At 38.0% G+C, this 14331-nt stretch overlaps 1 protein-coding gene across 1 annotated transcript in view; it reads left to right on the forward strand.

Moving 5' to 3' along the window:
* LOC140168150 (NAD-dependent protein deacetylase sirtuin-3-like) overlaps positions 1–4022 on the forward strand; it is an 18280-nt gene extending 14258 nt beyond the window's left edge. Inside the window, exons 5-7 of the mRNA XM_072191467.1 lie at positions 164–280; positions 1387–1617; positions 2892–4022. Coding sequence (XP_072047568.1) covers positions 164–280; positions 1387–1617; positions 2892–3329 — 786 coding nt within the window. The 3' untranslated portion in view covers positions 3330–4022. The remainder of the gene's footprint in view (positions 1–163; positions 281–1386; positions 1618–2891) is intronic.
* The last annotated feature ends 10309 nt before the right edge of the window (positions 4023–14331 follow it).

Here is a 14331-nt window from a genome sequence, read left to right on the forward strand (position 1 = left end):
AAATTTTATTCAGCACAGACAACAGTTGTGGAGTTACATTCAAAAATGAGGGAAAACCAATTATTTGATCAATAACTACTTGCCTTGAGTTGTCGAATTTTCAGTGCAGTAGTTGTCCCCCTTAATACAGCTTGTATGGTGATTTGTATTTGATTTGCTACAGGGCAAAGTGAAACCAGATATAGTGTTTTTTGGTGAAGATCTACCCAAGAGGTTCTTCTACTACCTTAAGGACTTGCCACAGTGTGATTTAGTTATTATAATGGGCACATCATTAGAGGTAAGTGATGGGGTTGAAGCTATAGACCTTTTCAAATCAACAACAGAAACGTTTGGGAAAACCAAAAAGTACAATAAAGCATACTCGAGCGTCCTTATCAGGGTTTGAATTTCAGGGAGGCCACCAAGGCCATTGCCTGCCCTTTTTCAGTTTTGGCCTTATTGCCCCAGATCTTTTGTCAACTTCCAGGCATTCTTTATCACTTGTTGGCCTTGGTGTCCTTCTATGTTTTTGCCCAGTGGCCTTGAAAATGAATACCCCAAAAAATTAAAAATTTGAGGCCTGGTCCTTACCCTCACATAAATTCACATTAGTAAACAGCTGTATGATGACCCGGAATATAAACTGGGGCACCATAAACAACCAGCAGCTGTCTTCGGAAAACTTCGACTTGAAAATGTCTATTAGTCTATCAGCTCAGTTTCGTCACACTTTGCTGTTATCAAATCTGATTCTAACAAACTCATCTGATTATGATATAGTCTGTCTCGCCTCAAGTTGAGAGCAACGCTAAGTTGGATTTCGCAATGGCCAATTCGAATCGGTGCGTTTACGCATACGGATACGGACAATTTGCCATTCTGAGCATGTGTATACACCCTGTAGGATTAGGTTAGCCTGTGCGATTCAAATCTGCTACTGTGAAATTCAACATGGCGTTAGTCTCAATGTGATACTAGGGCTAACTAGGCACACTATAGATACACATTGTGCAAAGTAATACGTATTTGATAGGAATCTACTCTAAATTATTATGCTCATAACATTCCAATGAATTACTCCATAATTAACCCCCTGAGCACTACCTGCCAATCTAACATTGCTTCTGATTGGTCAATTACGTGATATCTTCACTTTAATCACCAATCAGAATGGAGCTTTGCAAATAATTCACCCTAATTTTTTTGTGTGGTGAAATAATTCTAACAATGTTACTGATTGGTCCAATTGATAATGAAAACTTCTTCTTGACCAATAGGCAGGTAGTTCTCATGGGGCTAAACAGTTGTTGAAATTGACCACTTATCTCAATAGCAGGTAAAAGTCAGAATTTATGATCTAAATTTTGTAACCATTCCTTTCGTTGTTTTTCATCTTCATCCCAGGTGTACCCATTTGCTCAAATAGTAGACTCAGCCAGGGGATACATTCCCAGGTTACTCATCAATCGAGATCTAGTAGGACCTTTCAAGAAACGTCCTGGTTCATCCTCTAGAGGTCGCTTTAATGATGTCGGCATTACTGGAGATCTAGTTGAATGCATACAGAAGTTTGCAAGGGTGCTGGGATGGAAAAAAGCCTTGGAAGATTTAATCAAGGAGCATGAGGTTTTGTTGGTAAGTTTCAGTGGCGTAGATTTCTTTTTGACATTGGGGGGATGGTGTTGAAAAAAATTCTTGAAGAATAGTGAATCCAGCACCTTTTGGCGACAGAATAAGTTGATGTTACAAATGGGCGCGAAAAATTTTGCTATTTTCGCGAAAATTTGCACTTTTGGGGCTAAAATGGGCAAATGTGAGATAAATTTGGTCAGAAACCTATATTCAGGCGTCAACATTGGGGGGGATGATTGTATGGACCATCCCCCCCTGGCAAAATATTGGGATAAATCCCCCCCATCCCCCCCCCCCGGATTTACGCCTATGGTAAGTTTGAAGGGAGTGGGGAGAGGAGGGAGGGAGGGAGGGATGGGGAGAGGAGGGAGGGGGAAAGGAGGGAGGGTCAAAGGTCAGTGAGAAAAGGAAAAGCGCAAAAGTTTCATTCTTTACTTGAAATACTTCTATATTCAAAACTCGGGGAACTGATCCTGGTTGCGAAGGTTATTTGTGGAATGTCTAGGGTATACGTTCTTGTAGCAGCAAAGTCCCTGATTTGTTGTTAAATGGGTTATGGAATGATGTGGGGCCGTAGTGGTCAGCGACAACCTGTAAAGTGTGCTGATGAGGCTTGTGGATCAACGTCTAGGCGTTGTGCATGTGCGTAGCGTACTATAAATCACTGCGCTTTTTTTTATCCTGTTATTTCTCTACCATTCAGTCCCCTGGGTTGCAGGGTTACACATGTTGTTACTAAACACTGCTGCACAGCCCTCTGGTGTGCACCAATTTGTTAATCTCTTTGTAATCCCAGCTTACAATCCCCACATTTCCTGGGACAGGGGGAAGCGGGGTGAAGTACTAGTGAATATTATTTTCCAGCAGATGTAACTAAGGGAGATACTAAATGGGCTATTCCAGTTGAAATCCATACACCCTCTATGGAAGACATGACATTAATCTCCCACAGAGGGGGTGTAGATTTCAAATGGAGTCACTCATCCAGGTAATCCCGTTTAAAATTCACATTCCTTGTGTGGAAGATTAAGGTCATGTCTTCCATAGGGGGTGTATGTATTTCAACTGGAATAGCCCAATGTCACTTCTAGGCGTCCAAGTCACTCTTATCAAATCATTACACTTGAGGAGCTTTTCAAGAGTCAAGTTTTACCAAGTAGTTAAGTAGTATGACAGATTTTGAAAACTGAAGTTTGAAAACAAAAACAGTTGGAATTTTGAGTATGCATATAGTATTTCACTACCAAACTTTACCTTTGTAACTTTTGTCGTTTCAGGAAACTGAGAGCCAGAAAGTTCTTCAATCCACAAGTAATGACCAATCAGCCAATGGTGAAGCACAAAATGGATCACATGACAGTAAATCAACCAATGAAATGAATGGAAATTCTGTATCCAACTCCAGTGCCAATGGTAGAAAATCCGCCCCTGTTGGAAGTAGCGCATCAAAAAACGGGTCTTCAAATGGCACAAGAAATTACCATACACTGGTAGAAAAAACTGTCCCACTCAACTCAAATAGCAAGACTTCACCTGTAAGATCCTCTCCATCAAGAGCAGCTAGTACGTCACTACCTAAAATTAGCGGTGGCAGGAGTAAGGATAATAGTTGGGCAGTCAAAGTGGGCCGGTACAGAACTCAAAGCTCAAGCACTTCTAGCAGCTCATCGGCAACAGAAAGTAGTTCCGATGACTCTTCCAGTGACGAGAATTGAAAGTGCCCAATTCACATTCTTGAGGTGTATTGATTCTCAAGTGGTATTATTTTTGTTGGCATTATTGCTACGCATGTGTGTGTTTATTGGTATGTTATTGCACACAACTGTAGGGATTCTTTCTGTGACTCGATGTCAATCTGGAGAATGCTGCAATATTCAGTCCATGTGTGGAATCAAAATCAGAACTGGTCGGTCAAATGTATGAGATCACAGACTAGAGGAAACTAAATGATCATGAGGTACAGATTATAGTCTATTTTGGCTGTTGAGATATAGTGCAAGCCTTATGTCACAGGGGTGTAGCAAGCGGGTGTAGCAAGTCCAGGAGCCCGAGGGTTCAGGGGCCCTGTGCAAGGGGGATAAAAGAGATGTTAAACCCCAATCTGCTCCTTGGTCCCTGAGGCTCTTGCTATGCCCCTGGTGTCAAGAGCATACAACCTATTCAAAACACCATGGAAAGATACTATAGAGCAGAGAATATTGTCGCTTCCCAGGACAGGGTCAAACGCGGGTCATGTAATGATATATGACTACTTCTGTGCTGATAATGCATGACATGATTCCATCAGCCAACCAGAACCCCACTTGTTTGATTATGCGATGAACGTGCTGCAACGGTAAAAATATTCTGATGTTCTATGATAAACAGTGTAGAGGAACAGCTTCAGGCCCAGTTTATAATGTTGTGTGTAATAAGGGTGTGAGTGAGTCCCGGGAATTCGAGTCCCGCCCGATAATCCTATTACCCGGGCAGGAAATTCCCTGCCCGGGTACCCGAAATTAAAAATTTTGTTAAATTTTTGTTTCAAAGTTTTTTTCGGTTTTGTAGTGTCTCTGGACCTAGACCTAAATGCTAGGATCATGGTTGACCTAAAAAAAAAAAATTTTTAATTTTTTTTTTTGCAATTCAGGTACCGGTTACCCGCCCAAAAATGCGCCGGGTATCCGGGCACAAAATTACCCGAAAATCACACCCCTAGTGTGTAATATTGAGATATAACAGATATTGCATTTGGCAATAAGGATTGTATCAAATAATATCTAGTAAGTTTTGTTCTGGCAATCTTTATTGGAATTCCACCCAACATCAATGTTTTGTTTGTTTGGTTTTTTGGGTTTTTTTTTCTTCTTCTTTCATTTATAAATTATTTAAGTAGATGTAAAGTGGTTTCAAGTTATAGGCCATTGCTACCCTACTTAAATGTTCAAAGAAATGGGCTATTCCATTTAAAATCCACACTACCCCTGTGGAAGATTTTGGAAATATCTTCCTCAGGGGGAGTATGAATTTCAAATGGAATGAACACATTAGGCTCAGGCTGCTCCATTTGAATCCCATACACCTTCTGAGAAAGATTCAAACTGAATCTTCCACTGAAGGAGGACAAGTTTCAAATAGAGCTGCTTATGTGTTAATTCCATTTGAAATTCATTCTCCCCCTGTGGAACATATTTCCAAAATCTTCCACAGGGGTAGTGTGGATTTCAACTGGAATAGCCCAATGTGGAGTGGTATTTGCTTCCTTCAGGCAGTACATGCTGTTACCACAGGTCCTACATTCATGTAAGCATTCCTCAACATTTCAGAATGAACTCTAACTATTAACCTGATCCTAACCCTAAACTCTACCCCTAAACCCTAACCTTAAAATTTGTGATTAATGCTTACATGAATCTAGAACACTATAGTCTATATATCTACCTCGAATCACCTGCACTAGCTTTGAACTTCAGCGTGTTCTGTATTAGCTTAGCGTTACTTGGTGCGTGTACATAATTTTATGTGCGCGATCAACGTGCCGCATATGTACACGCAAGAAAGCACGCTAAGTCAACACAGCACACGCTGAACTTCAAAGCTAGTCCTGGTGACTCGAGGTAAATATATCTACCACTACTATATTACTGCCTGTAGGAAATCAGAAAGGGCTTTAATTATACTCATGGTTATGGGAAAAAAATACTGTAAAAACTCGATAGTAAGCATATGTGCTTACTATCGAGCGCTTTTGAAAACATGAAATTGTACCAAAGTCCGGTGCTTTACCAACTGAGCTAATGGGGATAAGACACACATTTGCAGGTTTAATTGTTCGTATAACTATGAGTATCAATGATTTGCTCAAAACCCTTTACACCTTTGTGGATAGAACTCTTCATATTTGCATGTTTTAAAAGCGCTCGATAGTAAGCACATAATTATGCTAACTATTGAGTTTTTGCGGTATGCAGTTAGGTCATGATGAGTGAGTCACCACTTTAAAATAAAGCTCTGAGAATGGCTCATATAATGAGATTGAAAACAAAATTTTGATTTTGATCGACGACAGACTCATTTTGCTTGATCGCATCACATATGTGATGTGATCAAGCAAAATCAGTCATGTCAGAAATATTGATTTCCAGATATAGCCAAACAAAGAAAATAATTTCTTTTGTTGCCTATCATTTTAGAGACAGTTCCACTGTTCATATCTTTAGAAATAAATGTTCGATTTCAGTGGGGTTTCTGCAAAATGTAGCTTTGCACATGCTTTATAAAACCATGTTGAAAACTGAAAATTGAATATGCCCGACTTCATACTGATTTTGCTTGATCGCACCACATATTTGAAAGATAAATTCCAGCTCCACCAATAATGGCCAATAGAGTTGCATTTGCTGTAAAATTTGGGCGACCAAAGCAAGCCAGAAAATTTGTTATGAGCCCCACACCTTCCGCCCCTTCAAAAGCTTGAGAAAAACCTTGTATGAGTGATAGGAATTTCTTAAGAAGTGCAATATTTCAATAATTTGAACAAATGATGTAATTCTTGTTACAGTGTATCTTGAAAGTACATCTAAATATGTAAAGAAGCTATGACCCGTTTACACAGAGCCTGAAGTTGTATTTGAACTTAACTTTATTTGCGTGTAAACAGGGTTGTCGTGATTTGAACTTCAGAAGTCGACTTCAAATGACGACCCGGAGCAACATTTGTCAAATTCAAAGTCGACTTCAAAGTTGACTTTTGCAGTGTAAACGAACACGTAATTAGAAGTCGACTTCATTGTGGTTATTTGAAGCATGCGCAAGTGATGGCATAAAAATCGAATTCACAATTTGTTTTGAAGTCGACTACTGTTTAAACACCCCGTTAAGAAATAATTTATGCTAATCCTTGGTCGCAATCTGAATTCGATGTCGCAATTGAAGTCGACTTCTCTCTGTGTAAACGGGGTCTATTATTAATGACAGTTGGGTGCAGTATATCTTGCAGAAATTACCAATAATTGAAGGTGTTTTTTTTATTTCCTCAGACGACTGGACCTTTTGAGGCCATTTAGTAAACTTGCTTACCAGTCGTTTTTTGTTATCCTACCTTAAGTGAACTTCGATGTATGTGGTGCGAAAATTCTTGCATACATTTATTGGTTTATTAATATTCATATTCCAGCTAAGGCGGTTACATCCTCAGCCACGCATCAGTATACATATCACCAGTTCTAGTTGATATATAAATTCCTTGAAGCATGTAGATGTAAATCAAGGGTTTAATGCAAGTAGACCCATCTAATAGCTGCCAGGTGCCACATTTTTAGATTTGTATACAATATAGAATGCAGAAATTGTCAAATGTATATAGGGCAGCTATTGCAGATAAGGCCTGTGTGCACTAACCCCTCAAAATTGATGTCTTGCTTATTTGCTTGAATGTAAACCAGTGTCGTAGCTGGGCAGGGAATTTCCTGCACACATTTTCAGAGATAAGGGGGGGGGGCACATGCCCTGAGCGCCACTCTTAGGGGGTGCCAAATTGACCAATTCAGCATCGATTCAGCGCTTCTTCAAGCAATCAAAATTCAAAATTTCTGTGTGTATTTCAGGTCAAAATCATTTGAAAGATCATTTTAAGACCGATATTCAACTCCATTATAACCAAAATTAATCAGTGGCAGGTTCTATTTGTCCAAATATTTCGAGAAAAATGGGGTGCCATTATGTATCCTTAGCCCTGGGCGCCACAACCCCTAGCTACACCACTGGAAATATTGGACAAACGTGTGAGAAATTGGGCGAAAATTTGAAAAAATATGGATTGAAAATCAGTGACTGCCTTTTGAGGAGAGTGAGAGCAATCGCTCTCTACCATGTCTACTGCTCTCCTTAAATTTGATACAGGAGAGTGATTTTTAGCTCTCTTTAGTTGACCATTCTCTCCTTACATTCTATTGTTAATGCTCTAAACAGCTCTCCTTGAAGGCTCCAGAAGAGCTATAAAATGCTCTCCTGCAAATTACAAAAGACACTCCCTGAAAAATGAGGCAAATGGGGACAGAAATTTGAACAAGCGAGATTAAAAATGGGGACAAACATTTGGGTTTTCCTCCCCCGTATTAAAAGGTTGGCTACAGGTGTATCAAAATGATTGGTACCGACGACTTCTCATTTTTGGAGATTTTTTTATTATTTTTTGTACCAGTTTGGGGTTAATTGTTTCAATATTTGAAATTATAGTAGTTTATCTTCTCTAAGAAGGAAAGTAGGTGTTTTTACACTTTTCATCATAACGCTGGATCCGTAGCGCACCATTTCAAAGCTCTATTTTACTACAAATACGTTGTGAGAATGATATGTCGAAAATCTTGTTTATATGTTTTATTTTTTCCTTGCCTATTTCTTCATTCAAATGTTCTAATCAATGTTGGTTGAGAATAATGTCAAAGCCGTAATACCTTATAGACTTGAATACTTTATGTGGGGTGAAAGAAGGTTTGTGTATTTACACCTTCTAGGGCTGTAATTTAAATTGTAGTATAAGATGCATTGAGATTACTATGGTGTGGCAGAATGGTTATAGGGGTAGACAGTGTCTGTTAGGTTAGACCTGGTGAGTGGTATTGGAATGGGTCCACAGTATTCCACACTTCAGCATGTTTTTGCGAAGCTATGGAGAAGTGCAGACAGTTTTTGTTAAAAGATAAGAGAAATAAATGTTATTTTAAGCATGAGTGAGTTGTATATGTCAATTTTTATGATAAAAATACTGTTTAATAATACCGAAATAAAGGTATTTTAGGGCCTACCAAGGCATGAACCCCCTATATCCCTCCAAACATCGTAATAGTCGGCCTATTATCGTGAAAATATTCCAATCAGAGTATATTGATCGTGATATTGAACACTTTATTGTGACATTAATATCATTGTTTATACATTTTAAGCTTTATTCATGACACGGATTTACAAATTTTACAACACGGATTACAACACAGAAAATGGATTTTAGAAAACGGTAAACTTCGGACTCTAGGTTAAGTTCATTCAAGATGGGGCTTCACCTCACACTACTAGAGTCGTAAGGTAGCGACTTCAGGAATAGTATGGATGATTATATACCTGTATCATAATGATGCACAATTCATATCTATGCATTTGGTATATTTATTGTATAGTATTTATTGTATATGTAATAAACTCTTAACCAAGGTTTGATAAAACTATTAAATTTCAGGTAGATTGCCTGAAAATGGAAAATATGATATCTTTGTCACTATATATATAATATTTTGTTCTGTGTAAATTTGGGGTGTTTGCAATTTCCAATGAATCTCTCAACCAGAAGGCTGTAAAATGAATTTGAAACAAATATAGTTGTCATCAATTATATATGTCTACAGTAGATGTATTGTAAGGAATGTGTTACTTCATCATTGATGCACAGATCTACAGTAAATGCAAGCAATGCACTACTTCATCAATGCACAGATCTACAGTAGATGTAAGTAGTGCACTACTTCATTAATACGCAGATCTACAGTAGATGTAAGCAATGCACTACTTCATCAATATGCAGATCTACAGTAAATGCAAGCAATGCACTACTTCATCAATGCACAGATCTACAGTAGATGTAAGTAATGCACTACTTCATCAGTACACGGATCTACAGTAAATGCAAGCAATGCACTACTTCATCAATACACAGATCTACAGTAGATGTAAGCAATGCACTACTTCATCAGTACACGGATCTACAGTAAATGCAAGCAATGCACTACTTCATCAATACCCAGATCTACAGTAGATGTAAGCAATGCACTACTTCATCAATACACGGATCTACAGTAAATGCAAGCAATGCACTACTTCATCAATACACAGATCTACAGTAGACGTAAGCAATGCACTACTTCATCAATACGCAGATCTACAGTAGATGTAAGCAATGTACTACTTCATCAATACCCAGATCTACAGTAGATGTAAGCAATGCACTACTTCATCAGTACACGGATCTACAGTAAATGCAAGCAATGCACTACTTCATCAATACACAGATCTACAGTAGACGTAAGCAATGCACTACTTCATCAATATGCAGATCTACAGTAGATGTAAGCAATGTACTACTTCATCAATACACAGATCTACAGTAGATGTAAGCATGCACTACTTCATCAACACGCAGATCTACAGTAGACGTAAACAACGCACTACTTCATCAATACACATATCTACAGTAGACGTAAACAACGCACTACTTCATCAATACACATATCTACAGTAGACGTAAGCAATGTACTACTTCATCAATACACAGATCTACAGTAGATGTAAGCAATGTACTACTTCATGAATACACAGCTACAGTAGACGTAAGCAATGCACTACTTCATCAAAATCTCGGGGCAAAACGGCTATAATTGGCCGTGCGCTTAAAAAAATAGCCAATAGGCCGAATGCAAAGATACGAGTGTATAAAGAAATGTTAAAATGAAGAAACTGACCAAAATTTAAAACGGCACTTATAGCAGGAACATGAAGGGAAAAAAAAGAAGAAAAAAAAAGCAAAACATGGCTGGTATTAAAAGACAAAAAAAACAAACAAGCAACAAACAAAACAAAACAAAAACCAATGATGATTCAGTACGCAAGAAATTACCTTTTGTCTTATATAAACCCGCCGTAATTGCTATCTTCAGTAGATAGTCAAAATAATTAATTAAATTTAAAACGGCACTTATAGCAGGAACATGAAGGGAAAAAAAGAAGAAAAAAAAAGCAAAACATGGCTGGTATTAAAAGACAAAAAAAAAAAACAAGCAACAAACAAAACAAAACAAAAACCAATGATGATTCAGTACGCAAGAAATTACCTTTTGTCTTATATAAACCCGCCGTAATTGCTATCTTCAGTAGATAGTCAAAATAATTATCATTAACAAATTATTAAACATTAAACATGCGTTCTACATGATGATTCAGTACGGTACGCAAAATCTCGGGGCAAAACGGCTATAATTGATAGCCGTACTGAAAATAGCCAATAGGCCGAATGCAAAGCTATATATAATGAAAATGTTAAAATGAAGAAACTGACCAAAATTAAAAACGGCACTTATATAGCAGAGATTATCATGAACATGAAGGAAATAAATAAGAAACAAAAATGTAAAACATGGCTGGTACTAAAAAAACCCCAAAAAACAACAAGACAAACAAGAAAAAACACACGTCAATACATAAAACATTATGAGACATGTTTGTTTTTAGATTGTTTTACAGTAGACTTACGCAATGCCCTACTTAATATGAGAAGAAAAGTGATCAACAAGGCTATGTGAAGAGAGGGATCTACGAGCCTTAATATGAGAAGAAATGTGATCTACGAGGCTAATTTGACAAGAAAATTAAAAAAATTCTTGAGGGAGTTCTCCTCAGCAAATGTTATAATAATGGCTTAGAAAAAAAAATCACTAGAAACATGGTGAACAAAAAAGGTGATCAACAAGGCTATGTGAAGAGAGAGATCTACGAGGCTTAATATGGGAAGAAAAGGGATCTACGAGGCTAATTTGAGAAGAAATGTGATCTACGAGGCTAATTTAAGAAAAAAGGTGATCAACAAGGTTATGTGAAGAGAGGGATCTACGAGGCTTAATATGAGAAGAAAGGGGATCTACGAGGCTAATTTGAGAAGAAATGTGATCAACAGGCTATGTGAAGAGAGGGATCTACGAGGCTTAATATGAGAAGAAAAGGGATCTACGAGGCAAATGTCAGAAGAAAGGTGATCTGTGAGTTTAATTTGAGAGAAAATGTGAACTATGAGGCTAATTTGAGAAGAGAGGGATCTACGAGGCTAATTCAAGACAAAAAGTGATCAACAAGCTACGGTATGTGAAGAGAGGGGTCTACGAGGCTTAATATGAGAAGAAAGGTGATCTACGAGGCAAATTTCAGAAGAAAGGTGATCTGTGAGTTTAATTTGAGAGAAAATGTGAACTATGAGGCTAATTTGAGGAGAGAGGGATCTACGAGGCTTAATATAAGACTGAAGTCGATAGACGAGGCTAATTTGAGAATAAAGGCGATCTACGAGGCTAATATGAGAAGAAAGGTGATCTACGAGGCTAATTCAAGAAAAAAGTGATCAACAAGTCTATGTGAAGAGAGGGATCTACGAGGCTTAATATCAAAAGAAAGGGGATCTACGAGGCTAAATTTAGAAGAAATGTGTTCTACGAGGCTAATTTGAGAAAAAATGTGATCTACGAGGCTAATTTAAGAAAAAAAGAAAGGTGAATAACAAGGCCGTGTGAAGAGAGGGATCTACGAGGCTTAATATATAAGACAGAAGTCGATCTACGAGGCTAATTTAAGGGGGAAAAAAAAGATATCAACAAGGCTATACGGTATGTAAAGAGAGGGATCTACGAGGCTTAATATGAGAAGAAAGGTGATCTACGAGGCTAATTTGAGAAGAAAGGTGATCGACAAGGCTATGTGAAGAGAGGGATTTATACGAGGCTTAATATCAAAAGAAAGGAGATCTGCGAGGCTACTTTGATAAGAAAGGTGATCTACGAGGCTAATTTGAGAAAAAAGGTGATCGACAAGGCTATGTGACGGGAGGGATCTACGAGGCTTAGGCCTAATATCAAAAGAAAGGAGATCTACGAGGCTAATTTGAGAAGAAAGGTGATCTACGAGGCTAATTTAAGAAAAAAAGTTGATCAACAAGGCTATGTGAAGAGAGGGATCTACGAGGCTTAATATAAGAAGAAATGTGATCTACGAGGCTAATTTGAGAAGAAAGGTGATCAACAAGGCTATGTGAAGAGAGGGATCTACTAGGCTTAATATGATAAGAAAGGGGATCTAGGCCTACGAGGCTAATTTGAAAAGAAAGGTGATCTGTGAGTTTAATTTGAGAAGAAATGTGCACTATGAGGCTAATTTGAGGAGAGAGGGATCTACAAGGCTAAATATGAGAAGGAAGGGATCTACGGGGCTAATTTGATAAGAAAGGTGATCTACGAGGCTAATTTGAGAAGAAAGGTGATCTACGAGGCTAATTCAAGAAAAAAGGTGATCAACAAGGCTATGTGAAGAGAGGGATCTACGAGGCTTAATATGAGAAGAAAGGGGATCTACGGGGCTAATTTGATAAGAAAGGTGATCTACGAGGCTAATTTAAGAAAAAGGTGATCAACAAGGCAATGTGAAGAGAGGGATCTACGAGGCTTATTGCAATGTACTACTTCATTAACACACATATCTACAGAAGACGTTAGCAATACACTACTTCATCAACACGAAGATCTACAGTAGGCCTATAGATGTAAGCAATGTACTACTTCATCGATACACAGATCTACAGAAGACGTTAGCAATACACTACTTCATTAACACGAAGATCTACAGTAGATGTAAGCAATGTACTACCTCATCAACACGCAGATCTACAGTAGATGTAAGCAATGTAGGCCTACTACTTCATCAATACACACATCTACAGTAGATGTAAGCAATGTACTACTTCATCAACACAAAGATCTACAGAAGACGTTAGCAATACGCTACTTCATCAACACGAAGATCTACAGTAGACGTAAGCAATGTACTACTTCATCAATACACAGATCTACAGAAGACGTTAGCAATACACTTCATCAACACGAAGATCTACAGTAGATGTAAGCAATGTAATACTTCATTAACACACAGATCTACAGAAGATGTTAGCAATACACTACTTCATCAACACGAAGATCTACAGTAGATGTAAGCAATGCACTAACTTCATCAATACACAGATCTACAGAAGACGTTAACAATACACTTCATCAACACGAAGATCTATAGCAATGTACTACTTCATCAACACACAGATCTACAGAAGACGTTAGCAATACACTACTTCATCAACACGAAGATCTACAGTAGATGTAAGCAATGTACTACAACAAATATAGTTGTCATCAATTATATATGTCTACAGTAGATGTATTGTAAGCAATGTGTTACTTCATCAATGCACAGATCTACAGTAAATGCAAGCAATGCACTACTTCATCAATACACAGATCTACAGTAGACGTAAGCAGTGCACTACTTCATCAATGCACATATCTACAGTAGACGTTAGCAATGCACTACTTCATTAACAAGCAGATCTACAGATATGTAAGCAACATACTGCAGTTACTGTCCGTTTTCCTATACACAATACACAGTGCTCTCACCATTGACGCGTGACCTCTAAAAATGATGTACGTTGTAAGAATGGGCACTTGCCTAGTTAACATCACTGTGTGAAAAATAACCAGCCAATATTTTAGCTATTCTCCAAACTTCTAGCAAATATATTTCTCTAACATGACCTAAAATTACAGCTAGGTTAGATGTTCAGAAATAGTCGCACTTTTGTAAAATATGAGTGAGGGCAAGGCATAGCTAGCCAACTCCCGTGTTAATTGAATGGAGATTTGACCGAAAATATTGGTATCGGACCGCTCACTTCTGAAGGATGCCACAAAAAACGGTACAAGCTACATTTTAACTATTCTAAATAGGTTCTAGAAAATATAGTTTTGTAACATGTCCTAAATTTTTAGCTAATTTAGATGTTTGGAGAGGGTCGCACTTTTGTGTTTTAGGAAGGATATGTAACCGACAGATAACACCAAAAATATGAAGAAATTATTTCCAAACCGTGTTAAGGGCTGGGGT

Source organism: Amphiura filiformis, chromosome 13, assembly GCF_039555335.1.
Source record: "Amphiura filiformis chromosome 13, Afil_fr2py, whole genome shotgun sequence".
Taxonomy (NCBI): domain Eukaryota; kingdom Metazoa; phylum Echinodermata; class Ophiuroidea; order Amphilepidida; family Amphiuridae; genus Amphiura; species Amphiura filiformis.